The sequence below is a fragment of the Heliangelus exortis genome, chromosome 13 (assembly GCF_036169615.1).
Source record: "Heliangelus exortis chromosome 13, bHelExo1.hap1, whole genome shotgun sequence".
NCBI lineage: Eukaryota > Metazoa > Chordata > Aves > Apodiformes > Trochilidae > Heliangelus > Heliangelus exortis.
Window position 1 is genome coordinate 3,496,014 of NC_092434.1, and position 27,758 is coordinate 3,523,771.

Here is a 27,758-nt window from a genome sequence, read left to right on the forward strand (position 1 = left end):
AAAAAAAGTAAAAAAGTTTTAAAAGAGCACCCCTCCTTTTTTTTTATACAAGTAACTATTTTTCTGTGTAACACCTCCTCTGACATAAAAGCTAATACAGGGATAAAAACTCTGGCTGAAATAGTGACAAACTAAAGCAAATGCCACAGGGCTCACTGAGTAATGTCTCTCACCTGTATTTGCTACAGGCAAGACAGTCCGAAATACAGGCACTTTGGGAAAACCAGAATTAAGAGTACACCTGGTTCTGAAAAATGAGATATCTCACATAGCAAAACTGATTCTGCAAGTGCAGCACACCCTCTTCTCCAGTTTAATCTGCCAGTGGTGGGCTGCACTATGGATTTTCTGCTGCCTACACAATGCATCAGATCCTGGGAACTCCCTACCATCTGCAGGAGTGTGTGGTACACTCCCATCCCCTCCGGAACAGGCAAAAAACACCCAGTATCATGCTGTGTTTCCAGCTCTCTGCCACGTCCTGCCACTCAAATGTAAAGATCTGGCAGTGCTGAGACCAGGGCAGCCATCACAGATGGTAACATCAGTTACCAAGAGGAAGCATCCATCCCTTCTCTGCTGCACTTCACTGAAAAAAACAGCAGAAACAGCTCTCTCCTCATCTCCACTGAAATGTCCATCCTCACACTGCTGCCTCTGTTCCCACAGCTGACACAATGGCAGCCAAAAATCCAAGCTACACAGCAAGAGGTTCAATGCAGGACAATATGCTGGACAACATGTAAACCTCTTTCTCAAAGGTTAAAACCTAATGAAAACCAGAAAGTTTCTGTTTTTAGCTATACAGATAGATGAGACTTCCAGCTCTCTGATGAGGAAATGATGTGACATTAAGCAGCTCATGCATCTCCTCAATTAATGCCTTCTGCACAACGAAGACTTCCAGGGAATTACCTGCAACCCCAGAAGTGCCTCATTCCCACTGCCATGTCCCCAAGACTGACTCACTTCAATTCCCATATTCCTGCTGCAGGCAGAGAGCTGAGGACTATTCCCTGTTTTCTTTAGTGTTGGAATCAAGTGCTGCAACTACTTGCACACAACTTTAATCAGGAGTGTGTTACTTTCTGCAACTACTCAAGCAAAGTTACCATCAGCTCTCCCCTCTTCCTGTTGCTCAGGGTTTATGTTACAGGAGATAACACTTCCATCCCACCATCTCCAGGGAACAACTGGAGGATGTGCCATAAAACTATGAAGAAAACAGCAAGGAGATTAAGAAAAAGTACCAAGATAGCCTGAACTTCAGGAGGCTTGCAAGCAGCACATCTCCAATGCTGAGCTATCTTAAAAATCAACTGTAAAGCTATTCTGGCACAGAACCCAAAGCTGCAAGAGGAAATTAGGACAGCAAAGGCTGAAGAAGCCAACATCAGCAAATCACTCTGGGACCCAGATGTGCAAACAAGTTCAGCACCATCCCACAGTGAGATCCAGTGCCACCAGTCGCATGTCTGAACAGGTGAGCCCTTCCCAGAAAGTCACAGGGAAACAAAAGGGATAAGAAGAATATTTTGATATGGGTGATATATCTTAGGAAGGTCAGCTACACCTGCACCAAGGCTCTCCTAAGCTGACAAACTCTTTATTACAACAGTATGTCAATTTAGAAGAGATTTTATCACTATTAAACTAGTTTGGGGGACACAGGAGTGAGACTGTTGCTGTTTTCACATCTTTAGGGATATTGTAATTTTCATTTAGTAAAAAAAAAAAATCCCAGAAGAGGAACAAAATCCATGTTACAAGTGTTTTCAAACTTGAGAAAGCCTCTACTGAATACAGAACATGTCTGTGCTTCGTGTGATTTGCAAACAAGACACACTGGAATTTTAGGCCAGGAGAGTGTCATTGACTAATGGGGATTCTCCCTTCCCTCTGGAGTATAGGTTTATAGAGGAGTAAGATCATGTTCTCCAGGCAAGTTCATATGAAATGATTCATCTCCAGCCAGCTGCAGTCAAGACATCTGCTTGTTTTCATTTCACTACAGGGAGATTTGCCCCTCCTCCCCCTTACCTCCAAAGGCAGCCAAGATTATATCCAATTGTAAAAAGAGAACTTCAGCAATTTCAAAACTAAAACCTAAGATGATGAGTAAAATACACATAAGCCACAGATACACCTCTGCCCCACTGAAAGCACTCCCAAGAAGCATGAAGTGAGTATTAGGCTGAGGAAGCTCTGTTTAATCAACACTCTACTGACTTTAAGGCAGACATCACCCCTGTATCCTGTGGTTCACATGCAGATCTGCCCAAATAGATGAAGGTATTTCTTTGTTTTGAGAATCTTTCACACATTCCACATGGGATCGTGCAGAAGGTGCTCATGTGGTCAAATAAAGTTTGTGAACCCATGCTTTCATAGCTTTTCCATATTAATCTGCACTCTGGGCATATATCCAATTAAAGCCTCATGTATAGATCACTAGGTTACTAACTGGCTTGAATGCTTGGGGGGAGGGGAAATAACAAGCTCATGACTGCATGATTTAACACTGCCTGAGCTTTCACTTTTATATGCACAAGCCCTTTTTTATCTAGTCTTACCATAAATAAGGAGTAATAATGCTTGTTGAAGAGAAACTCAGGTTCCTACGTGCTGAACACAGAGGAGCTAATGCTGAGTGCATTTACACTGATGTTAACTCCAGTGCAAAGAAGACAAGGTCTTTTCACAAACACACTACAAAAACAGGAAGCAAAGGGGAAAACTTCAGTGTTTGGAAACAGCAGAGCATTGTTTGTACAGGCTTTTCTTACGAATGCAAGAGAAAGAAAAAAAAAATATGGGGTAACATGAAATCCGAGCACAGCAAGAGTCTTAGATCAGACACAAGGGTCTCAAGACAGCAGCTCTCAAAAGATTTCCAGGTACAGTCTGTACAAGCAAGAAGATGCACAGGGTTGGGTTTTTTTTCCTCCTATCTCTGCTAAGAAACTCCAACAAGTAAAGAGACACAACCTCACAAATCCTTGACGTTAAACCTAGATAATGTAACACAGTACTGCATCTTTATCTCAGTTAAAGTGGGCAGGATAAACAAAGAGACATTAGGAAACACATTATCCACCAAATTTAAATATTTCCTTTGTTCTTAGATGGCATTCAGAAGGGAAAATACAATGGCATAGGCCTCACTTGCTGTGGGCTACCCCAGAAGGCAATCTTCACCTCATGTTAAGAAGCTGCAGGGTGGACTCCATCCCCTCAAGAGGAGTTAAAAAGCTCCAGTCACAACCACACCAATTCAGAGACTTCCTTTTTCAGCTGGAGCACACAGATCCAACCTCTAACTTTAAGCTGCTTAGTTTAAATTTTTTGTCTCATCACCTTCATCCTTTCCCTTTAAATCCACCCAGGCCATATCATAACCCCATAAATGCATAAAGCCTGCACAATACACAGGTTATGCATAGAGTTAGTGCTCTCAATCCTGACTCACCCCAGATTTGAACCAAACCAACCCACCCACCAAGTCCAAAGGTTTAAAGCAACACACTGAACTGGTCCTGTATTTGGGCAAGCACCGAGGAAGGCTCAGGACTTTCCTATGTCTTCCATCTCCATGAGAGAGCAGCTTTATGTACACTCAACTCTCATGACAGATTTGATTTCACCAGATTTAAAGTCCATTAGTCAACCCAAGACACTGGGGACCTTTGAAATGACTTACAATCACCAAAAGAAGCATATGTTAATGTTAGGAGAGAAGCCATTAGCTATATTTCTCAATGCCAGTAATTTTTCTTCACCATAAAAACCAGAGCAAGACAATGTTACAGTCTTCAGGAAGATCTCAGGCTCCAAAGGCAAAGTGGTTCCCTAGAAGGGGTAAGTCAATATTTAATACCAAAGTGCATGCCTGGTCCTGCACACCTAATTTCAAGCTTTTCCAGCTTTATTTCCTGTTTTATTCACAGCAATCACAAAAGATGAATTATCTAACCTTAGAAAACGTGTTCTTAGTCAGATGAGACATGTTGACAGTGTTTGTACTTTCACCTTCAGAAACAAAGTTCTGTGCCAACTCAATTTTTAGTTTTTCTTCAATGTCCACATAATTTGGTTGCAATGTAGATGGGATTTTCAGTGCAATAACTCAGCTCCAGCCACTTGCTCCTCTGGGAGAGGAGGAAGTGCCTGCTCTGTGCCTCTGGATGTCAGGCTGTTTTTTAGTTAAAATTATTTGAAAAAAACATGGAGAGTTGAAAGAAAAACTAAACAAAGTAATGACTAATAATTCACACTTGCCTAATGTATTTCCTCAGTGCTCCTGACGTCCATATACCAGGAAAGAAAATTGGCTGCATTTCATAACAAAAAGGCTCAAAAATACTACAGGTCCTGTCTACACAGTTGAAGCTTCTATTCCTCTTTTAAGGAACACGTAAAAAGTGTCAGGTTTCTGGACCTGAAACAATAAGCTGAAGCTCCTTTTCAAATCCCATAATCATGCTACTAATAACCTGTCTACTAAAGGTAGTGGTTTACAGCTACTGCATAGGTTTTCTTCTGGTTTAACCAGACTGAACATCATTCTTTCTCCAGACATCCAAATAAACCTCTGTGTTCTATGTTCCTGTTGGATAAGGAACATGATTGCTGCACTGAACATGATTCATCCTCCACAAGACATCAACAGGTACTCAAACTATGGGCATTTGACTACTGAGCAGTAAGACAAGGACACAGATGGATCTCCTTCAACACATCAAAGTAAATGGAAATCTCTGCTGCAACACTAAATGCTGTTTGTCAATGAATCACTGGGCCTTTCACAGTTTTGGTCCCCTCCTCCCACCTTCTTCAAGACATTAAGCAAGCTGTTGAGATGACAGAACACCAGAGCTGTAGTCCTAGCATCAGTCCACCCAAGACAGGCACACACTCACACCTCCCTGGCACTGACATCCAAAGCCCTGCCTGGCACTGGAACAGCCAGAGCAAAGAAATCTCTCATCGTGCAACTATCCTCTCAATCTGCCAGGAACACCTCAACACAAGATCCCCAACCAGAAGAACTGCACAGCAGCCAGAAAAAAAAAAAAATATGCAGAATTGCATTAGCTTACACCAATGGCTCACCTATCCACTAAGAGTCCACTTAACTTTTTACTTTCATTTTTCAGCCTCCTTACAGTTTGTATTATAGTGGGGACAAATGAGGTGTTTCGAGATGCCTCTGCAATCATCATCTCAAGTGATCCCTGAATTTAAGAGCTCAACATCAAAAAGTTTGTATAGTAAATCCCAGGTATGAGAGGGAAGAGGGAACTGCCAACCTTTTTTCATAAATGGATCATAAAACCCTGCTTCTATAGTAATTTTGCAAGATCACTGTCATCCTGAAAATTTTAGTGCAGTCAAGGTTTCCCAGACTTACTCTCTACTTCTGAATTCAATCTTAAAAAGCCTCTAAAGCAAAAGCAAAGTGGTAGGTTGTCAGAAGGGACTATTTGGGAGAGTATCCTAAGCATGCATGCCAAAGAAATCAAGACACTTGGACTGATTGGCATCTGCTTGCCCAACAGGTATTTTGTTTGCAGGAAGATTGAAAGGTAGCAAGAGGAGCAAGACACCCTGGGCCATATTCTGCTGTCAGTCACTCTCCTGCAGTTCCACTGATTTTTAATGAGATTTTCGACCATTAAGAAAATGAATAGCCACCCAAATCAAAAAAGATGCAGCCTGGTGCCCAAAGCAAAGACACTTCCTTTCTGCCAGTGATTTATCATGAAGAGCAAAGCACTTCAGTTAATTCTATCAGGACATGCTGGTGTGCAAGCTAAGACACTCCAGAGAGAACCAGAGATGCATACACTGAGAGGAACTGCAAACTGAGCATGAACCAAGAGCAGCACACATGACTAAGAAGTCTGATCTACATTTATTCATCCCTTTGTTTTCCCTATGTATAAAAACACTGATCATAAAGCACTTTGAGACAGTTGAAGCACAATGGAGTTGAAACCCAAGGACTTGTGGAATAAACTCATTATACTGTCACCCAAGAGTAATTTTTTTTCTGATTGTTTTAAAGGCCAAACGTAATCCCTCTTCTTTTTTTTGTTCATTGAAGGTCAAACAGACATTTCTATTTATTGAAAAACCTTATGCACCCTTAGTATTTTGATTAAAAAGTCGGATTCCACTTGACAAACTTCACAAACTTTTAAAAGCAGCTTCTACTTGACTATTAATAATGTCCACTCCAAAAAATGTTTAACAAAGTCATTCAGTCTTATTCTAGGTGCTTGAACAGATGGAGAAAAAACATAGGCTGCTCATAATACACACTAATTGTACTACAGCAGAAAAAAAACAAACCTCTGTGGTCCAACAGAACCCCATTAAAACAGGATCCAGATATGATAAGAGACACTTGCCAGTCCCAAGTGCTTATATTCAAATAGCCAAGACAGACAAAGGGTGGGAGGAAAGGGCCACTGCCATATAAAAATCAACAATGTCACAGCTTCACCATTGAAAAACATCTGCTCTGTATCTCCTGAAACATCCTGTTGGGAACACACCATGGGTATCTCCAGGACATTTAAGAAAAAATGGAGTTTTCTTCTTAAAATTAACCAAACTGTCTGCCTGCACGTGCAATTACCTGATTTTTCTCAGTTGGATGTTAACTGTCTGTCTACACATAAATAAAGAATGAGGAAGAATGAAGTAACTCCTTTGTTTACAAAGTTCCTGTCTTAGCTTTTGGTTAAAATCAGAGATGTAATCCATAAAATATGCACAATTATCTGTACACTTAAAAAATATGTACAGTTGATTTGTAAGAGAAAAAATATTGTTTCTGATTACCAATTGCAGACAGTTTCTCTTTACACCTAAGAAAATTATTTCATAAAATATAAAGTTATATTTTGGAATACAATTATGCATTCTCAAAAAAATCCTCTGACTTAGCTCCCTTTTTCTTCAGGCAACATTTATTGTACCACATGTGGCATCTTTGTAAACAAAATCTTACAAAACATAAATCCATTTCTGTATGCTTTGAGTTTTACATTTTCCTAAAGGAGAAAAGGATTTTCTTTTATTCAGCATTTCTTTAAGCACCAAAAATACAAGCAAAAGCCCTTTAGTGATAGTTCCAACCATTCAACATCCTCATTTTTAATGCCATGAAATTAAAGATCTTGGGTTTGAGAAGGATCAGAGATTCATTTTTTATTCCTCGTTTTTAAGCTTTGCTTATTACTTTCTCAATGAGACTGAAAGCAATTTTTCCTTTTAAATTTTCCACCCAATGAGAAAATCATGCAATCTATTGGTGACCAGAACAAGTACTCTAGGAAAACTATAACATACTTTGAACAGTGCAAGAGCTTTTGCCCCTGCAACAAGTGGGAATGCTGAGCAGAGAAAGCAGAGACACTTCCAAGGGCCCACAAAAGACTTATCCCATTTTAAACCTCACACTTTGCTACTGCTTCCAAATTGAAAATGGCTACAGAAGGGAATATCAAGCAAGACAACAGCAGAAGCAGCACCTACTTCCTACACCCCCAAGAAACGGGGCAGTCCCAGCAGTGTCAGCAAATTTCAAGACCAAATAGAGGAAGAGGGATCAATCAGTTTGCACTTTTTTTCTTAATAAACCACTATTGTCCAGGGAAGAGGCAGGAGGGAGCCAGCACACACTTACAGAGCAGCAGCAGTGGTTGGCAGGACCACTCTAGGAATCAGGAATGAGAAGGGCATGCACCCTGGTGCAACCTCACCTGGGGCTGCCCAGCAAGCCCAAGCACCTTTCCCTTTATCACTGACATTGGCTCACACTCCTCCCACAGCACCTTGACTATTCAGCTATGGAGATGCACGTTTAAAAAAATACATAATTAAAATTTTTTTTAAAAAAAGAAGAAAGAAAGAAAAAAAATCTTGTCCTCTCTGCAATTACATTTGCTGCCAACTGCTGAAAAAATTAGGGTTCTATTTTGTAGAGAGCTGCACAATCTTGAACATTGGCCAGCCATCTCTCCCAACCAGTAGCCAACCTGAAAGCTGCATGGTGATCTTTCACTGAACCTTTCTGGCTTTCTGAACAGCACATCCTGCCATTCACATTACAGGCAATGAATGGTAATCCCCCTCCTCATATTACCCTCCTGATTTCAGCAGAGTGAGACCAAGAACGTACGTGACCGAGTGTGCTTCCAGTTCAGATTTTAGGCACTGCAACTTGACAAGTTTCTTGAGCTCAATTAGTAGCAGGCACATATCTAGCAGGCATGCTTGGATCCAGAAAAAACAGACCCTTTTTATTTTTCCAAATTTCTCAAAAGAAGGAAAACATTCAAAATTGTTTAAAAACATACAGAAAGCTCCGATTAAAGTAGAAGGAAACAGCCCTCACCATAAATTCATGTCCTGGACACCACAGTCTGCAACCTGGCATGTTCCTTGCTTTTGTATTTCCCACTCTATTGGCCCTGTCCCATCAAGCATAGGACAGCCCAAGAGGCAAAGTCAAGAAATCACTTTCAGTGCTTGAAATGCCAGTACTAGCAACATCAAATGTCCACAAACCCTAAAACAAAACCCCCTCCTCCAAAACCCAGAGAGCTCTGTTAAATTCTCCAAATGTGTGAAGCCTATGAAGTGAAAGCCTTTTAATTTAGCATCTGGTTTTGACTTCATGTTCTCCTCCACAACCACAAGAGCTAAAACCTCATTCACCATTGACGTGTTGGGTTATAATGTATGCTTTTCAATTGTCTTTTCCCTTTCCTGGTATTGCCCCTGCATTCTTAAATATTGTGCAAAACAGGAAAATTTTACGCAATGATTTAATAATGCATTATTTTTGGCAGCAATTCCAGTCTACCATGTTTCCCTCTCTCTTCTTCCTCAACAGGCTGGCTATATGCTGGAACAGATCAGCTCCCTGAGCCAGTTAAAAGACAAGAAATCAGCAAAAGGGTCAAACAGAGAAAATGTCCCCCAGACAGTCCAAATATATTGTCTCAACTTGACCCTGCAAACTGTTCAAAAGACAGATTGACAGGGTATGGAACAGATGCAGAAATGAAAGGCACAGGCCAGGACTACCTAAGGCAGCATCACTGCCAATAACTGCACCATCAGGCTGTGCAAAAAAAGCTGTTTTACTGAGTGCACATACGTGCACAAGCACTCTGTATGGGTTACACATGCTAAGGTATCAATCATCTTCAAACACACCACTGTTTATGGAATTAAGCACTGCATACATATATCTACATGCAGGCACAGAGCAAAACTGATGCAACCAGAACTGCTCAAAACACTAATAAACAAGCCACAATCTACCCATGCAATCCACACTGTAATTACTTCTAAAGACTCCAAACAGCTTGAACTATCTGAGGTAGGTCTCTCCTTTCAATGAATCCTATGTGGGGAAATGATTAAAACCCTGTCAGTGCAGGGTTTCCTTCTAATACAGAAGGAAATGAGAGAAGCCATTTTACTGTATCCCATTAAAACTCACCTGCTAGGTAAGAACTCCACAAGTATGAACAAATTCTATGAAGTGCATTAAACAGTTCAAAAAAAATTATTCCTCTCTATCTGCAAAACCTGGCAGATTTTCCCCTCCAAAAACACCTCTCATTGTGCAAAGCTCTGGCCATGATTTTGGTGGGACCAAGGCTTCAGCTGTTCAGCTGGAACACTGATGTAGATGGGACTCTCAACCTCACCTTTCATCTCTGAAAAACCAACCAGCCTTTTTGTGTTTCAAAGAATTGAACTGTAAAATGGTCTAGGTCAGCAGGGACCTTTAAATGATCAGCAAACCCAACCTCCCTTCCCTAGATAAGGGTGCTCAAAGTCCCATCCAACCTGACCTTGGACACTGCCAATGATGGGGCACCCACAACCTCTCTGGGCAGTACATCCTTGGGTAGAAGAACCCCACCCCAACTTCAATGACCCAGGAGGCTCTTCCCCTCACTGTTCTGCTACCAAAAAAACCCAAAAAAACAAAAATAATAAAATTGGTCTCACAGATCTACAAGGCCCAGCCCCATGAGGATGCTGAGCTCCTCCAGACCCTTCTCTGTTGCAAGCTCACGTCCCCACTGAGGACCAGAAGCAATTTACAAGCTTCCCCTGGGGAACTATTACCACCAGGTAGTGGGTAACACCACATCTTTACTCCCCAGCCAAAGCAAAAAGTGAGGCAGAAGTATTTCTGAGTATCCTTTTTATTTATGCTCCTCAACATGTAAATTTTACTGGCTGGTTGTTAATGCTAATAGCCTTAAGAGCTCTCACTCTATCAATGAATATAGCTTCTGTTTCCATATTTTATGTAAGCTCTGTGACATATAAACACATACCTTAACACTACTGACTTATAAATATGCTTCTTTAACCACTGCAGGAACTATATATTTAAGGTATATTTGAAAGGCACTAAACAACTTTAAAGAAATACCATTCTAGGTTTCCTTATACTGAGCTACAGACTCATAGAGCAATAAAACAAATTTGTTACGAAAAAGTAATATTTCAGTAAATCACTGAGTCTTGAGAAAAATCTGAGCTCTGTTAATACAGGAGCATGCCTGCCTTCACCTCTGAAACAGCATCTCAATTTCAGCAACATAACTAATGTGGAGCAATTTGTTCTCAATTTGCAGAGAATTCTTAATTATCACGGGTTGTAACAAATCACAAGATTCCATGCTCCATTTGATGTGCCTCAGGAAAATACCCCACACACAGCAACATGGTAACCCAAAATAAAGACAAAATAAACACATGTACACTCAAAACCCACAGGTACCACCTCTTGTCAAATTAAGACAATCACTTGCAACAGTAAACAATTAGAATTATTATTTCAAAATAGTAATTTAACATTCCATTGTTACAAAGGATGAAAAAAAATTAGCTTAAATTACTTCGTTAATTACATGTTCATACTCATTCATACACCTACTGATGGCAGGCCCATCAGGTTAGTTTTAAGTCCTATCAGTTTTAAGTCCTTTAAGTTAGTTTTAGTGCCCATCAATAGCACAAGACTTCAGGACAGCACTTGGTTTACTGAAGGCTGTTTACTTTTTATTATTCTTATAACTAACTCATAAACATTCTATTTGGAATCTGAGTAGTGCTATTCCTTTTCCAGGAAGGTTTCAAAAAAATTCTTCTTGTAAGCTTGTTTTAAAACTTCTGAGCTCTGCATACTTCCCACTTGAGCTAATTGTTTTTCAAGGGAAATTTAATTTTTTTAAGTATGTTTTTCTAACTAATGGGGACCTGTGCTAAAGTAAACTGTGAGTTCGGCTTGATAGAAATTTTGGCTCTATCTTTACCAAAAAGAAGGAAGGAAAAACATGTAATGGCATGCTGAAACACATGCAGTGTCAGAATTGTTGAATTTTAAAAAACAATTAAAAGGCAATTTTCTACTACACTTCTATTTGAAACAGATCATTCTGCCCTGCATCATTTAATATTAATTGGAATTCTCTTGAAAAAAAAAAAAAAAACAAACCATAAGTGAAGATCCCTAATCCACTTATGTTCTTGTTTCAAATATATTTCTTGTTAGCTAACTCAGTGAACTATTGTCCTCATACATCATTTTCGGACAGAAAAAAGTTTGTAAAACACTCTTATTTCATCAGGATTGTCACCAACTGTGAATATTACAAACATTATATTACACTCAACTTACCTGACAAGGCAAAAACCAAGAAATCTGAAATGTGCATGGAAAGCCAAAGTTTCCACCTCCTTGAGGGATATTAATCAGTAACTTCATGGTTTCAATTATGTCTTATCTTCCCACATGGGAATTAGAGAGGTCATCCCTAGCCAGCAAAAATGAATTCCTTATTTATTCTTTCCTCATCTGCTGTGCTTACACACGTATCACAAGCCCTTCTTGCAACCCAACTGGCCCAAGAAAAGCAATCAAAGAGAAAAGCAGGGCAGAGACATAAAAGAGACAAGGCAGAAGGATATTGAAGGCACAGAAGTTCTGTTATGACAGCTAACTATAAAGTACTGAAAATTAAATGTTAACACTTCTGCTGAAGATAGTCATAGTACTCATAGGTTTGTTCTTCACAAAAAAAAAAAAAAAAAAATCACACCAGGAATATTAAATTTTATTTTATTTCTGTCTTTGTTTTTCCTATCACTGCCCTTCAAGCTGTGTAAGGACAGATCTCCCTGGAAAAAAATAAATTAGTAAAGGCCCTGCATTTGAGTTTGGGAGATGTTTATAAAATAAACACCAATCCTCCCATGGGAGAGAAATTCAGATTCATCCCCAGGCACACTGTTGTCTGGCAAGAAAAGTTTGTAATTACCAAAACTTCCTAGTGAGACTTCAGCATTTACATTATTGAAAAAAAAAAAAAATAAATGAATTTACAGATCTATTTACTTTTAACAAAAAAGCCTTAACCAGAATGAGAGCCTGGACAAGATGCAACTGAAACTGTAAAAGTGAAACTGTACTGTGTTTAATCCACTATTTGGGAAATGAGAAACATGAAGAAAACAACGGAAACAATACATAAATCAGATAAAGTCCCTTTCCACTTGTTAACAGAGTGCACGTACCAATTCAGAATTCAATTTTATTAACATGGACTTATTTTAATTGAAAGAGTCACTAGTGATAATGTCAGAAAAAGAATTTTGTAGAGAACATTACCTTTTTCCTCCCTAAATTTTTCTAGAATAAGATGACCTAAGATTTGTTCACTGCATTCTTGCATAGTGTTTCTGCTATGGAAAGCTATCCTGTCAGCAGAAAACATGGAACTGCCTAATTAAACAACAGAAGTAGTTAACTTTGGCAAAAAAACCTTGTAGGTAGGGTCTTATTACTCAGATTTATATGTAGGCACATACAGTGCCTACCTGTGGAAAAAACTGCAGGTGGATAATCCATACAGAAACTAATGCTAACTCAGCAGCCCAGGCACTGACAATTTCAAGAGGTGTTGAGGAGAAGACTTTAACTCAAGTATTTGTCTCAAGTAACAATAAAAGGGATAGAAAGTGCCTAGAATCAGTGAAGAACTTATCCACTGGACTCAGGGACACAATTTGCCAGATATGGGTTTTGCTGTCATTACAACTTTTGCTTTCAAATCCAAACCATAGGGATGTTATTTTCCTGTTCAATTTTATTCATGTATTAATGTTGTACAGAATGCAGTAAAACTCGTCATGCCAGAGGATTTAAAAAGGGGTGATGTGAAGATTAATTAGTGGCTGCTCATAAAGCACCCTGCCTGTGGAAAGCCCTGTGTGTAAAAATGACCTTGTTATCAAAGTGTTGAGTGCTGCCGACGCTCACTTTCAATGGGCACTGTGGATATTTTTCCAGAGCTCTTGAAAATCCAAACAGTTGCATTTAAATACCTACCTGAAGTTTCAGGAGGTTTTGGCATTGTGCCTGTACCCCACTCCCATAGGGCGTGGGGGTTAAACTACCACATATTTTGCTTACATCACATCTTTTCAGATCAGAATAAAAAATAATAGAGAAAAATCTACGTATCATAGAACCAGTGTCTTAAGATACCTGCCAAATGTTCCCATCCGTTCAGGCAACAAATGAATGCAGATTTTATCCTAGTGCCCTAATTACTCCCCACAAACCAAAGACACTACCTCAAATAATAAATCACAGATATTTCTGCAAACAACAGTATTTACTTGCTGAGTTAGCGATGAGGGAAAAAATGGTAAGGAGCAAGACCAAGCACTGCTTAACAAAATGGAGCCTGCAATGGTACGGTACAATGTTTCAGTATCTTCTTGCTATTTATACACTTAAAAATAATTAGGAATGAGAACACCTCAGTGTTAATTAAAGCATGACCTCATAGGACTTTCGAAATTTTTTCAGAGGTGATTTCTTCAGTGACAGCTTCGCCAGCGAGCAGTTTGACGTCTCCCATGCAAACACAACTTCATGCCCAGTATTGCCACAGTGCAGAGATTAACCTCTGAAGCATGACCATGCCTCTCTCTAGCAGTACCCTTCTCTGCTCAGAAATGATGAGTTGTGGATACTGCCAGGAAAATGCCTCATTCCCAATGATATTCAACTTCCCCACTGCGCTGATGGTATCTTAATAAAAGTGAAGAACTGCAAAAACTCCGTGTGCTCATGTCTTCTGGGGTGCTTTTTTTTTCTCCAGAAATGCTCAACTGAGTCTTCCCTCTCCCTTTACACGGTCGTTTTATCAAAGAAAGAAAAATATTCCCTTGGAAACATCCTCGGCAGCCGGGTGTTGGAAATGGGCAGCGGCGATGTCATTGTGGCACAAAATGAAAATAAATAAATAAATGAAAAAGAGCTCTGTGAGAACAGGCAGCTGGCCTACCTGAAGGTTAAAGTAGCTCCCACTGCTCTGAATACTCCACAGCAGAGCGTGGTGCAAGAGAGACATTTACACACGCTGTGTCTGCCTATCCAAGTGTGAAAAAATCCAGGCTCTGAGCAGGGTACAGGCTGGGTGAAACCCATTGAAAGACACCATTAACAGAAACCTACACAAAAGCCAATCCGTTCTCTCGTACCGCCAGTGTCCTATAGGAAGGCCAGAATGAAGCCATTGAGAAAAAAATGAGACATTTACATAGAAAGCAGGAAAAAAGGTCACAATGGAAGTACTGAATGATTCGGGATCGGTGTGCTTTGTACTAATGACAGGCAGACAAAATTTGGGTGTAGCCATACCACATACTATACGAATGTCTACGTAACACCAGCCATGAAATTTTAAGTTATACACGTAAATATAAATCGTATTTTTAAAGACTGTATCGGTCTATTGTACATCTTCCCTACTATCGGTATCACCACCTCGCATTTTTCTCTTGCATCATTTTGCATTAGAAAGAAAACCCATGAAGGAATCTCCATATTTTACCATCACATTGCCTGTGTCTGGGCAGGGTATGTGACCGCCAAACCAGAGCCCCAAAACCAGGCCTGAAACAAAGCAAAGCCAAGACCGTGCAAACCCCGAGCCTTCGCTCTCGAATTAAAAGCATCCTCCACCTCCCTCAGCCTCCAACTTGGCCGGCGTGCCAGCAGACAGCTACCGACTCTGCCTTCGGGTAGAACCGGCTCAGTGCGGAGATTTCATATGGGGGTCGTGTTGGGAAGGGAGGAATTTATTAATTAAAAAAAAAAAAAAGATAAGCAATAATAACATAATAATAGAGGAAAACCAGACTTGCTCAACAAAGCCCACCGAAACTCCCAAAATTAGATATCCTTAGGCTTACAAAGAAGCACAAATAAATCCACACAGGCGTTCTGGGACCCACTCAGGCCGAGCCCCCCCTCACTCGCACCCCGACCCCGGGTGTCGGGGGGAGCCGCGGCAGAAGGGCGCAGGCACATCGTGCGTGTCTGTGTCCGTGTCTGTGTCCGTGTGTGTCTGTGTGTCACTCCCAGCCCCCCCGTCCCCGCAGCGCCGGGTCCGTCCCCGCAGATGCCCCCGCGGGGCGGGGAAGCCGCGGCCGCGCTTTGGCCGCCCCCCGCGGCGGTGTCGCCGGGCCCGGCCGGGTTCTTACCGTGGCCGAGGCGACGCTGTTGTCCGCCAGGGTCAAGTGGTGCGGCTCCCACCGCCGCAGGAACTTGGAGGTGAGGATCTTGCTGAGAAACGTCCGGGGGTGCCGGATGACACACACCTGGATGTCCCCCTCCTGCAGCAGCTTGTACCTCATGCCGTTGCAGTGGAGCAAGGCTCTCCGGCACGGCGCGGCACCCATTTTATTCCCCTCGGGAGCGGACATCTCGCCCAGCAGCGGTTTGCTCTCCTCAGTCTGCCTGCGGTCGCTGCCCCCGCCGGAGCCGCCGGTGCGATCCATGGCAGCCCCGCGGGTCCGGGGGTGGCGGCGCTGGGCGGCGGGGAGAACCGGTCTCTACGTGCGGTAGAGACGGGTATACCAAATAAAATCAAAAATAATAATAAAATCCAACCCCACGCAAGGGATTACCAAAAAAAAAAAAAAAAAATGAAAGGGAGGTGGGGGGGAAAACCTGTCAGGAAAGGTGGGGGAAGGGATTGAACCACACCGGGGAGGGGAGAGGGGGAAGGGGGGGGGAAAGGGAAGCGATCAAAATCCCTGTTCAAACTTCAAAATCCGCCCCCCGGCGGGTCCCCCTCGCGGCTCTCAGAGCTCCGCGTCCATGCTGCCGGGCGGACGCCGGCCGAGCGGAGGGTCGGCTCCCGGCGGGGGCGGCAGACAAAAGCCGGCGGTAGTGGTAGTGGTGCTGGCGGTGGTGCTGGCTCCTGACGGTGGTGGTGTTGACGGTGGGGGCTGCGGGGCGTCCGGTTCCTTCCTTCCCCCCGGGTTGTGTGGGCGAGAGCGTGCGGCGGCGGCGGGCGCGCGCATGTATGTGGGTGCGTGTGTGCGTCCGTGGGTGCCGGGTCTGTCTGTCTGTCTGTCTGTGTGCCGCGTCCACGCGTCGCCACCGCCACGGGAGGAGGAGGAGGAGAAGGAGGGCGGCGAGAAAGGGAGGGAGAGGAGGAGGAGGAGGAGGAGGTGGGGGGGGGGGAAAGAACGAGCAGCTTCGGCTTCAACAGCCCCACTCAGCCCCGAACGGCTGCGGGAACAGCCGATTGGTTCCGGACCGGGGGGTCATGTGCCGCCTCTCCCTGACGTCAATGGGGCCGCGGAGCCGCTGAGGGCAAGCGGCGCTGGCCGCGAGAGGTGCGCGGGAAGCGCCGCGCGCGCGGCCGTTGCGCCCCTCCCCTTCCTCTCTCTCTCCTCCTCCTTTTCTCCTCACGGGCGCCTCTCACCAGTCCCCTGTCTCCTCCGTCCCCTGTTCCCCCTCCCTTCTCGGCCGCCCCGCCGAGGGACGAGGCTGCGAGGGGACGGGGGATGGTTGTGGGGAAGGTGTGTGCGCGCACCTGCGCACCCGCGGAAGTGGTGGGGGGGGTGCATCGCTCTGCGCTGTTGGCAGCCCCCTCCCCCGCGGGGGAAAAGGTGAGAGGGGTTCGTGTGGTAAATCGCCCCTTTCAGGGGGGGAGCTGGGAGGTGGAGGGAGAAGGGAAGCGATGAGGAGACGGGCGTGTTGGAGGTTGGGTTTTGAGCATCTTCAGCGTGAAGCCTGTGAGGAGAAAACGGCGAGGGAAAGCACCAGCCTGGTGGCCATCGCTTCACCCGTGGATCCCACTGGTGTTCCTTGTTCTCTGTGTTAGAGTATAACCCTAACCCTGAAAGCATCCTCATGGGAAGAGCAGGGTTTGGGTGTGCAAGGCCAGGAAGAATGGCCCCTTAGTTGAGCAGGATGTCGAGTATCATCTCATGATCCACAAAGCAGAACAGTTTACCAAAAAAAAAAACCACCACAAAAACCTACCCTCATAAAAAAAATGAGCTCCCTTCTAAGACCTCAGTGCTGTTAAACAGCTCAGTAGTGCTGTGTGCAAGATGGACACCAGGTCAAGAAAAGTGGTACCACTTTTACTTGATTTTTTTATTGCTCAGCAGTTTAAAAGGTAGCGGTAAAACTCTGCTCTCGTTTCCAGTTCCTTCATTAGTAAGGCAGATGAAAAAATTATACATATAACGTGAACACGTCATTGAACTGTGGAACTCAGTGCAGTAGGAATTGCCAAGGTCCAGAACTTAGAGGGAATTTATTTACTGTTCTACTCGACACTGGCAAAACGTTCAGAGAAAGTATGAACTGTCACACTTAAAAGTTGAAGCTTGTCTCTGAGTGAGGATGGGACAGAGATGATTATTTCACAGCATGTACCTGCAGCTGGCTTCCTGGTGGCATCTCCCCGTGCAATGGTTCCCAAATGAGAGGTCACGATGCCAAGTGAGGTGCCAGCAGTGCAGTCATGAGCCCACCAAGAGAAAGCTCTTTGGTCTGATATGTTCCAATCATGAGCTGCACAGATTATCTGTTGGAGAGGCTGAGCTGCAACTGGAAGGGTTTGGCCTTTTGTAGTGGCTGCTGTCAAAGACAATGCATGGACCACAATTACTGTGAGCATGTCCATCACACGTGTTATTAGAGAGCTATTGTGTTGAAACAGGCTTGTGTTTGACAGGAGAACTGCTGTTTAAACACTTTCAGGAGAGAACATTTTTGCAATTTGGATTACTTGCAAATTTGAGAGATACTTTTGTTGCATATTAGCACCAAAATTATTTATAAAAAGCTAGGAATTCTCCAGAGTAACCCTAAGTACCAGTTCACAGAACGATGTAGACACTTAGGCAATTTGGCTCAGGCTAGAAGACAGGCATTCATTTAATGACATGAATAGTACAACAAACAGGAAGACAAAAATCTCTTCTATAGAGGTTCAGATTGTCAGTATCTCATAGCCCTGGTAATTACTTACCTCCTGAACTTCAGCAAACTGAGTGGTCATTATGCACTAAACATTACAGGCAATTCCCTCAGAGCTTTGTGTACCATGTGCTGCTAGGGGTGAATGACACAGGCATTTACACTGAAATAAAACCAGATCTCCTCATACCTGTAAATATGTGTGGATCTGCAATAAAAGTAATTATAATTAAAAAAAAAAAAAAAAAAAAAAAAAAAAGGACTTGCCAGCCAAATTTTAAAATGACAGCTTTGTTTAGATGTAAGCTTTTTATTGCAGGAACTGTCTGTTTCCAGGAGTTCCTAAGGTGCCTGGTACAAGGGAGACCTGTTCTTGTGTGACCCGAGGCACTGTTCTGGTACAAACAATAACAGTGTCAACAGTGGACTTTCCTCATACATTCACCTGCACCAACACTTCACTCAGCAACAACTGCAACCAGCATGACTGTTTTGGTAAAAGTTTGTGCAACCTAGCCAGCTGCTCAAACCTCTGCTTTAAATTTACTCTAATTGTCACCTCTCAGAGCTGCTTGCCAATGGGAGGACAATATGTAAAGAGTCTGGTGTTTGTAAGTCAATTTCCTGGCAACTTAGAGCAGATGTTTTTCACTTGTGTTCCGCAGAATGTAGAAAAAAAGAAAAAGAAAAAAAAAATAAAAAGCAAGGCTGGTCCATAGCTGTCAATCCATAAGTTACCTGAAAGGATCCAAGCTCCTGTTGGAAATCCACCATTCCCAAGTGCTGAAATACACTGAGATGATGCAAAAGCACAGCTCATCAGGCAGGCAGCACCACTGCTAGCAACCCCTGGCAAGGACAGAGAGCCACATCCTCAGAACAGAGATCCACATCCTCAGAGGTGCTCTACGTTTGCAGCTCACACTGAATCCACGCTCAGGCTCCAGGTGTTCTCTCTGAAGTAAACTCAGCACAGCACGATAAGATCAAGGTATGAAATCTCACATTGCCTGCCAGAACGGGGCAACCCAAAACCCTGTCTAGACATGTGGAATTGAAACACACTGTTTGCTCCACAGCTTGCCAAAATGCACCTTAGCCATCCAACCTGCAGTAAATGGCTGGTATGTGACCCAAAGCTGAACATGCAAAAACTAACACCCCCCTCTCATGTCCCTTACGCTGAGCAGAAGTTGGGTGATTTACATTTCTGGCTTTGTGTATTTCCAGATTTCCTCTTCTGGTTCCATGCAGACCAGCAGACATCTCAGGCATACATGCTTGGCAGTATTTCAAGGTGGTGTTTGGGGATTGCTGCACATTTTAGTTTACTCTCCAGAATCTAATTTTTAAACCAAACCAAAAGTTTTAGAAAGTGGGACATAGTAATTCATTCAGATAATAAACACTGGGCAAATAATTCATTCTAAATAGCACATCAGTGAAAATATACCCCCAGCTACTCACAGGAAGCTTCTGGGCATGTTATCAGTTTTGAATAATTAGAAAATTGGTGAGGTTTTCTATGAAATAGTTTCCATGCTAGAGCAGAAATGCAGGCTTTGAAAATGAAAACGTAATTGTTTATTTATAACTGTTGATATTACTACCAACTCAAAGCTCTTTTAAGTCCAGGCCTGGACGTACAGGTCAAATTTGAAGGGAAAAAGAGAGAATTGGAGAGACTCATCCTACTCTGCAGAAGTATCACTGCAATTGGACCAAAATTAGAGGACCTGGCAGAAAATGTTTTCTCAAGAAACAGTGGCAGGAGGACAATTCAGATTCACTTGCCAGTCCTGTGCCCTGCTGCTGAGGTCTGCCCTTTTCACCTGCACTTCTTTGTGTCTTGCTCTTTGTTATTTTCATTGTGGGTTTTGTAAACTGAAGTATCATTTACAGAAACATACCCTACCCTGCAAAACTGGGATATCCCCACCATGGAGTTTAAGGCAGATAGACTTCTAGGCCAGTGACAGAGAAATAGATTTTGACATTTTTTCCCCTCCTCAAAACTAATTCAGTTGTGCTTACCATTCAGAATTATGTATGCATTATTCAGAATACTTACCTGCTCAGTTATATGCCCATAAAACAAGAAGCACCCACACAACCAGTAATTTGCAAATTCCAGCTGGGTCTCCAATCTTAAGAAAAAAACTTTTTTTGTGCATTTCCAGCATTTGGTCTCTTGCCTGTCTCCACTCAACTCCATCAGGTGTTCTGCAGAGGTCATTCCCAGATGCCAAAACAGAAGCACTGTTCTGACATCCCTCCCTAAGCTTGGTAACACCCACTTACAGCCATGTGTTAAAACAAAAACAATGTGATATTCTGAAAGGAAAGAAGATGGCAATTTGTGAGTAGTGCTCGGTGCCAAGAACACAGGTTGCATAACAGTGGGGGGCTTGGAAAACCCATGAGAAAACACTTGAGATGCCAAAACCTATGAAGGAAAAAATTATTGCCTAAAGGCACGTTGTTAGAGAGTAAATCCATGTAGTGGCTTTATCTGACAAGCTCCGTGAGGGAAGCAAGGGGGGTAGGGGCCAGAGAGAAATATTGATATTCCTCAACAGAGCATATGCTAATGAGGGGAGACCCCCAAAAGGGCTTTGCTGGATTTCTAGTACACTTCCAAAGAAAACAAGAAAAAGGAATAAAACAAGCCCTTACTCCAATTTTGGAATTATTCCTAATTTATTTTACAGAATCTGTTACGGTATTAACAGATGTTTTGGCAAACTGTCCCCAGTCAATCAAAAATGGAAGAAATCTTTGATTCTATCTTGCTGAAATTTTCTGTTGGAAGCTGTAAGGCCTACTACATTAATGTTTTTTTGTTAAAAAAAAAACAAACAACAAAAAAAACAAACTTCATTGGTCTTGTCTGCTCAACATATCCCTGAGAATTGTCTGTACAAAGATGTGAGATTCAGTTTTTCCAATCACAGAAGCAAACACAAGGAATTCCCAACTTGTATTCAGTATCCATTTAGACTTCTAACAGCAGCTGTCCCTCTCATCTCTGAATCCTCGATGCATATTAGAGATAATGGAGCTTTCTTCCCTTATTCACAGAGGTGCTGCATGGATTATGGAATTCATTAGTCAATGCTTGCAAATTGCCACTGTTGACTCAGAGCAAATTCCTGCTATCAGACTCACTAGTCAGCTCATTTTCATAACAATGCTGTATTGTTAAAAAAGACTTTAAAACCATTCTTTAGTGAAACTGGGGAATAAACACATTCAAGCAAACGTGTGAAACATAAAAGAGATGCTGTATCAGTAAAGCTAGAAGTCCTGTATTTGAAGTTTGTTTAATCAGCATGGTGGTGTTATAAGAGGATTCAGCAAGTCATAAAACTTTGGAAAACAGGATTGTTTCCCAAAAGGAGTGATGGGCATTAGCTAGATAAAGATTAAAGAAACCGACCCTGCAAGGAGCAGTTCTTTAGTTGCCCCTAAAGGAAAGGCAGGCTTGATTAGGACACCATTGATCACAGACACATAAAATTAAGATTGGATTTGCAGACATCTCTCTTTTTTCCCGAATTTCTCATCGCCCACTTCTCCTGAGTCTGACATCGATTTCAGAGGGTGTCTCATAGGTGGAGTAGTAAGAGGGAATTCAGAGTCTGATGTGTCATTCTCTGACATCTCTGAGATTCAGATTTCTACCATTCTCAGGTTTACTCAGTCCCTGTTTTCCCAGCTGATAGACTGGTTAACTGCATGGTTAACTTCATGGTAACTAAGATGCAGGCTCTGGTGTCAAATATACCTTTGATTCCTCACTGACATATTACACACTTCTGAGTGCATGATGCAGGAATCCTACCTCTTTCTGCCTGTCATCATCAGATGTTTCTGATGTAAGGGGATGTAGGATGAAGCTGGTGGCATCAATTGCTAGAAGGAGTCTGCCATCTGCTGATCTGAACAGCACTCCAGTCTGACTTGTACCTCATCTGATATCAGTAGGATGGAGCACTAAAGAAAATGTAGGTAAAATATATCTGAACAGCAGCAGTATCAACACATTTGCTGTGGTGAAGGAATTTATTAAAGTGGAAGGAGGAAGTCTCAGTCTATAACCTCAGGTCTAAGTCTGAAATAGACAAACAGAAACAAAGAGTCAACAAAAATAAACAAGTAGATTGGAAGGAAGTAAGCAGAAGATACTACAAAGAGAAGGGGGAAGAGCCTGAAATTTCTTTTCTGCTTTGCTGCACCTGATCAGATAGTGCAGCTAAGATATCAGCTGTCTTTCCTCCACATTGACCCTTCAGAGTGACAGCAGCTCTAAGTGGTAAACTTCCTCCCTACCATCCTCTCCCTTCTTCCAGGAATGGAAAAAGTCCTGGAAAAAGAAGAGCTCTCAACAAAAGTCATCAGGCTGCCATCTCTTTTTCCTTTAGTGCAAGATGCATGTAAAAAACAAACTGCCATTAGGCAGGACATAGTGAAAAGTCACCATTTCCTTAGACAGTCTGCACTGTTGTTCTTAACCCCAGCTAATATTTCCTACTTCATCAATAGGTCATATCCTACCAGTCATTCCAGGTTGGGAATGCTCATCCATGTGAAATGTTCTATTAGCTCTCAACACAAATAAGCATTAAAAATCAAAGGGAAAAGGGATATGATGCAGAGCTATGAGCCTGTCACAGTGAGGTGAAGTTTCCCCAAAACAGAGGAAGAACAGCTAAGAAAGAAAAAGGTAGTCCCACACATTAGGGAAGTATATCTTCACTCACTGAACCAACACACAGGGGAAGTGAAATGAGAAGTGGATGAAACACTGAAAGTCTTGGGTTATTTTTTGAAAGACCAAGGGGAGAACAAAAAAAGTAGAATGGGAAAGAGCGTCCAGTTTAACAGGATGAGTATCCACAGATTCTCTGGTGAAGAGGTGTCACAGAGGAAAAAAGATAAAATTCTTAAATTACTGCTTTTATTATTCCTGTGTTACAATACTTTAAAAACAATATTGCACAAAAGAAAGCTGAAACTCTCTCACTTGTCCTCGGTCCTTTCCTAACATTACCTTAATATGAGCAGAGTTATAAAGTGAAGGAGAAATTCCCATCAGACAACAGTGCACATCCCCTAGTGCTTGTGTCTTCTTGTGCTAAGCACCTTCTAAGACAGTCCTTGACAGAAGAAGCCTAAGAAAACAAAGGACAGAGAGAAGCATAAATTTAATATAGTTACCTTTCATGATTTATAGATTCACAGATCTATAAATCAGAAATCAGATTTTTGGATATGCTTTGGTAATTATGATTCTTACAGTTTTTACCTGACTTATTGAAAGTATAATATCCTTGGAGACTTTACAATCCAAGGGGAAACAGAAAATAAGAGAATGGCAGTCACTTCCTTAGGACAGTCTGTGGCAGGCATGCAACAGAGCACGATGATGACAAATTCAGAGAATTTTCTGAGGAGAACAAATGGTCAGTGATGGCAGATTTCACCTATCTGGACAGAAAGGTGTACTATACACCTAGAAAAAATGCGTCACACACAACCAGGAAAAAAAAATTTAAAAATTATGCATACAGCTTTGACAGTGCACAAGGCTGTGGCTGACCACAGAAATCAGAGGTTCTGAGCTACCACAATGCTGCAAAATGTAGGCATTTCCTTTGATATTTAATTTTGGCTTTCAGTATATAGGGCTTTTTATCCATAAGACAAAAAAAGAACAAAAAGGACTACATTTTGATTGAGCTTTTCTTTGATGCTGTGGAAATCTTCAAGATAAAAATGCAGAACAAGACACTGTAGAAAACAACCACCTACCTGGCACCAGCCCTCAAAGCCTTTAGTGAGACCCTGAGGGGGACAAACATCAAGGGTATTAGAGATGGTACAGCTGTATGTGAAAAACAACTTGTGAATTGGTTAACTCCACCAGCAAATTGCACCAATTGAGATCCTAATTTACATTTGTTTACCACAGCCACACAGGTGATGTGAGGAAAAGGAGGAGCTGCAGGAGTTAGTGGAGGAAAAGTGGGGAGCATGGAGCTGGGCTGGGTTATCATTATCAAGAGCAGCAGAGTAAAGGCATCAGGTCTGTACCAGGGCTTGTTTGTAAGTACAGGCAGCTGGGGGTTGGCCTCTTCTTTGTTCTGCAGTCAAAAGCAAAGAACATCATCACAGATCTAAATGCTATCCAGATTTAAACCATGACACAGTGAAACAAGAAATAAAATGTTGAAGTTGGACTGGGTAGAAGAAAGGTGCAAGTATGGATGATGGATCTGGTTTAACATGTTCAGGGGCCTCATACCATACAACTTATAACTCAGTTATTGAAGATACCAAGGAATCCCATTGTTCAAGAACATATAAGGAGATTACAGTTCAGCAGTAGTTTCCCATGACAAAAACCTGCATGTGAGCCCTGAAAGGAAGACGTTCAGCCAGTTCACTTCATGCATCTGTTTCAGTTAAGTTCATGGGTAAAATGCCTCCTTAAATGGGTGTGAGGGTAACCAAGTACCAGCCATTAATGAACCACAGTATTTCCTAATGCCCCATACTCTGAGAACAATGTGCATTCAAGAAGTCCATTTATACATAAGGAGTTGTATAGCTGTGTTCTGGGAATAATTCTTTCTGTGGCTGTAGGCAGGGAATTCAGTTTGCCTTCATGTCTTTCAGAAAGCAAAAAGGAAGAGGGGGCAACCAGAAGGGTGAGTTTAGGGATGCAAGTTCCAGGAATCATTTCTTGCCAGGGAACAGGGGATGATTTCAGGGAAGAATGCTATGCTGTTTTTCACACCGATTTTGATTATGAAAGTGTAAGGGGTTCACACTTGCTATGCAGCAGTTGCCACTTCCTAGGGTAAGCCAATTAGTCTGAAAGAGTGAATCAAGAGATATTATTATCACCTTTAATATCTGGTGCTGCTACTGACATCGCTTTTCTCTCCTGTGGGCACTAAAGTGATGTTTTCATTCACCCACCAATAAGAACACAGCCTTAACCCATCTGCCTGTCCCTTTGTGTATATATCTGGGTAATTTAATAAATGCTTCTGGGTGTTGATTTACGTCATTGTATCTCTCTATAAGCATGCCTCTGTGAACATGCTGTTGGTTGTCTGTGAGCATTCATTGTTCACATTTTGTGTGTTTATGTCTGTGTGTCTGAATGTGGTTTTGTTTAAAATTTTTCCCTACAAAACCCAAGGAGTCAGACATTTCATGAGGTTGTTAGTGAAAAACTAAGGAGGAGACAGTAAGGGGTAATTTACGGGAAAAAAGGGTAGATTTGGCTACAGTTAATCATCTGCCTCAGTGTTCACTGGAGAAGAAGGGGGAGTTCATTCCAGACATTAAAACATCTCCAGGGAGGATGGTATAGATCATGCTGAGAGATAGAAATAGTAAATTATCTAAAGGCTGACAAAGTGATGGAGCCTGATGTCATCTGAGCCCAAAGCAGGGATAAAAGCAGGAGAGAGAGAAGCTTCCCAAGGTTTGCTCAGGATTGCCTCAGAAAGCACAAACTGAGAAGTTGTAGGCAGAGACAAGGAAAATTACTTCTAACCCCTATCAGTGAGGTAGATCTCTGGGATACTGGCTTAGTTTTGAACCCACAACCTGCTTCCAGCTGTAGTTCTGGCTTACAGGGAAAGATATTATTTTCTGTCAGAATGCAGAACAAAAGAACATTAAAATCTAAGTAAGTGCAAAGTTTCCCAACATGCCAGCACCCCTTGAAAAATAAACCTTAATAATGGCCCAGGAACACTTTCATAACATGAGTCTCAAACCAACAGCAAAAGGGTTCGGATGGATTTTCCAGCGCCGGTGCCCAGATCACTTTGCACACACAGTTTGTTTTCCTGCACTTGAACAATCGTGGGCCTGACTCACCACCCCTCTGCTGCACTATTTGGCCAGTTCAGCTGCAGGGTAAACAACTGAACCCCGTGGCACCTCACCAGGGTAAACACAGGGAAGCAGCAGTGGCCTTATGTAGAAGGCAGTGACATTCTGCATTTCTAACAACAGAAAGATAATTCCTATTTTGGAACCTGATACACATCCTAAGATCACAGATACAGTCACTGGACGTGTCTTGGTATACCAGGATCAGAAATCTGTGGGATTGGTGGCCAGGTGTTCAAAGGACAGCAAACCTGCTCATGCCAAGCCTGTATTGACCTTTGTGAGCCAGACAGAAAAATGTTTGTACAGGGAAGTGCTGGGTATGTTACCTACGTCCTCCATGACATTTTGGATGCAATCCAGTGTAGCTCCTGAGAAATACCTGGGACATTTCTAAATATCTTCTGTTTCCAGAGGGACTCCCAGGCAGCACAGCTCTTCCCAGTAGTGCTATTAGACAAATAACATCAGCTCTGGTAGTTGCATAAATTTCCTAGAAGAGGTGAAAGAAACTGCGGAAATTAGGTCTCATATCCCCACGTACAATCCTTCATATCAAAACTACCTAATGAAAATATTTTCTGCAACAAAATAATGTCCTCTTTCTTACAGAGAAAAGCGTGACTCAGAGCTTGAGACAGCTGGACACTCAGAAACTAGATTTCCTAGAGGAATTCTCACTAAATTCATAAGCCTTTGATGATCCTGTTCATGCTTGCTCTTTTCAGGAAGTTTTCCCCATGTTCCCAGATACATTTCACCTGATTAACATCCTCCGTAGAGTCATTTCTTTCCATCAGCAGCCCCTACCCGTTACTCCAGCCCTGTGCAGGGCCCGGATGGTGACCCCTCTGCAGGGACCACCAGCAGAACCAGAACCCCCAGTGGCCCCAGCCACGGGGCCCATCTCTCTGTGGAACCCACCCGGGCCGTTCAAGGCTCTTTGCTTCGTGCATTAAAGGGCGATGTGTCAGCCAGGGCTATTGTTTTTAACAGGAAGCAAGTTTGGCCGCCTCTGTAATTTAGATTGTGGGCAATAAGCAGGGGTGTGGTGTGCAAAGCAAACAAGGCAGGATTAACAGCTCTTTTCACTTCTGGACAAGGAATCGTTATGGCAGGGGCCCACAGGGTCCCATCCCATATTGGCCAGCAGCTTCTCCTCGTGACCCCAGCCAGGAGTGAAAAACCAGAGTGTCCTCCAGGTTTTCAACTGGAGAAGGAAGATAAAAGCCCAGGCCCCATGTTCTGACAGACCTTTATGAGCTAAACATCTTGAAATGAGATTATGGGAGAAAATTAAGAACAGTCTTCTCCTTTCAATAGGTCTTTAAAAACAATAACCAGGCTTTACTGTAAATTCATTTATTTACCCTCAGCCTGCCAATTCCCAAGCTGATATCTCCTCTGTGTACCAGGGATATATATAGAGCTAAATGTGGCAAGAAGACAGAAAGATTTTATTTATTTTGCGTAAGGACAGCAATGTGGGGACTTC

General features: G+C 42.5%; 1 protein-coding gene across 3 annotated transcripts in view; it reads right to left on the reverse strand.

Moving 5' to 3' along the window:
- CMIP (c-Maf inducing protein) overlaps positions 1-16,649 on the reverse strand; it is a 128,762-nt gene extending 112,113 nt beyond the window's left edge. For 2 of the 3 annotated variants that reach the window (XM_071756639.1, XM_071756638.1), the window contains exon 1: positions 15,604-16,046. In XM_071756639.1, the coding sequence (XP_071612740.1) occupies positions 15,604-15,900 (297 nt within the window). In that variant the 5' untranslated portion in view covers positions 15,901-16,046. Of the gene's footprint in view, positions 1-15,603 lie in introns of all 3 variants that reach the window. The other variant, XM_071756640.1, reaches the window with a different exon arrangement.
- Between the last annotated feature and the right edge of the window lie 11,109 nt (positions 16,650-27,758).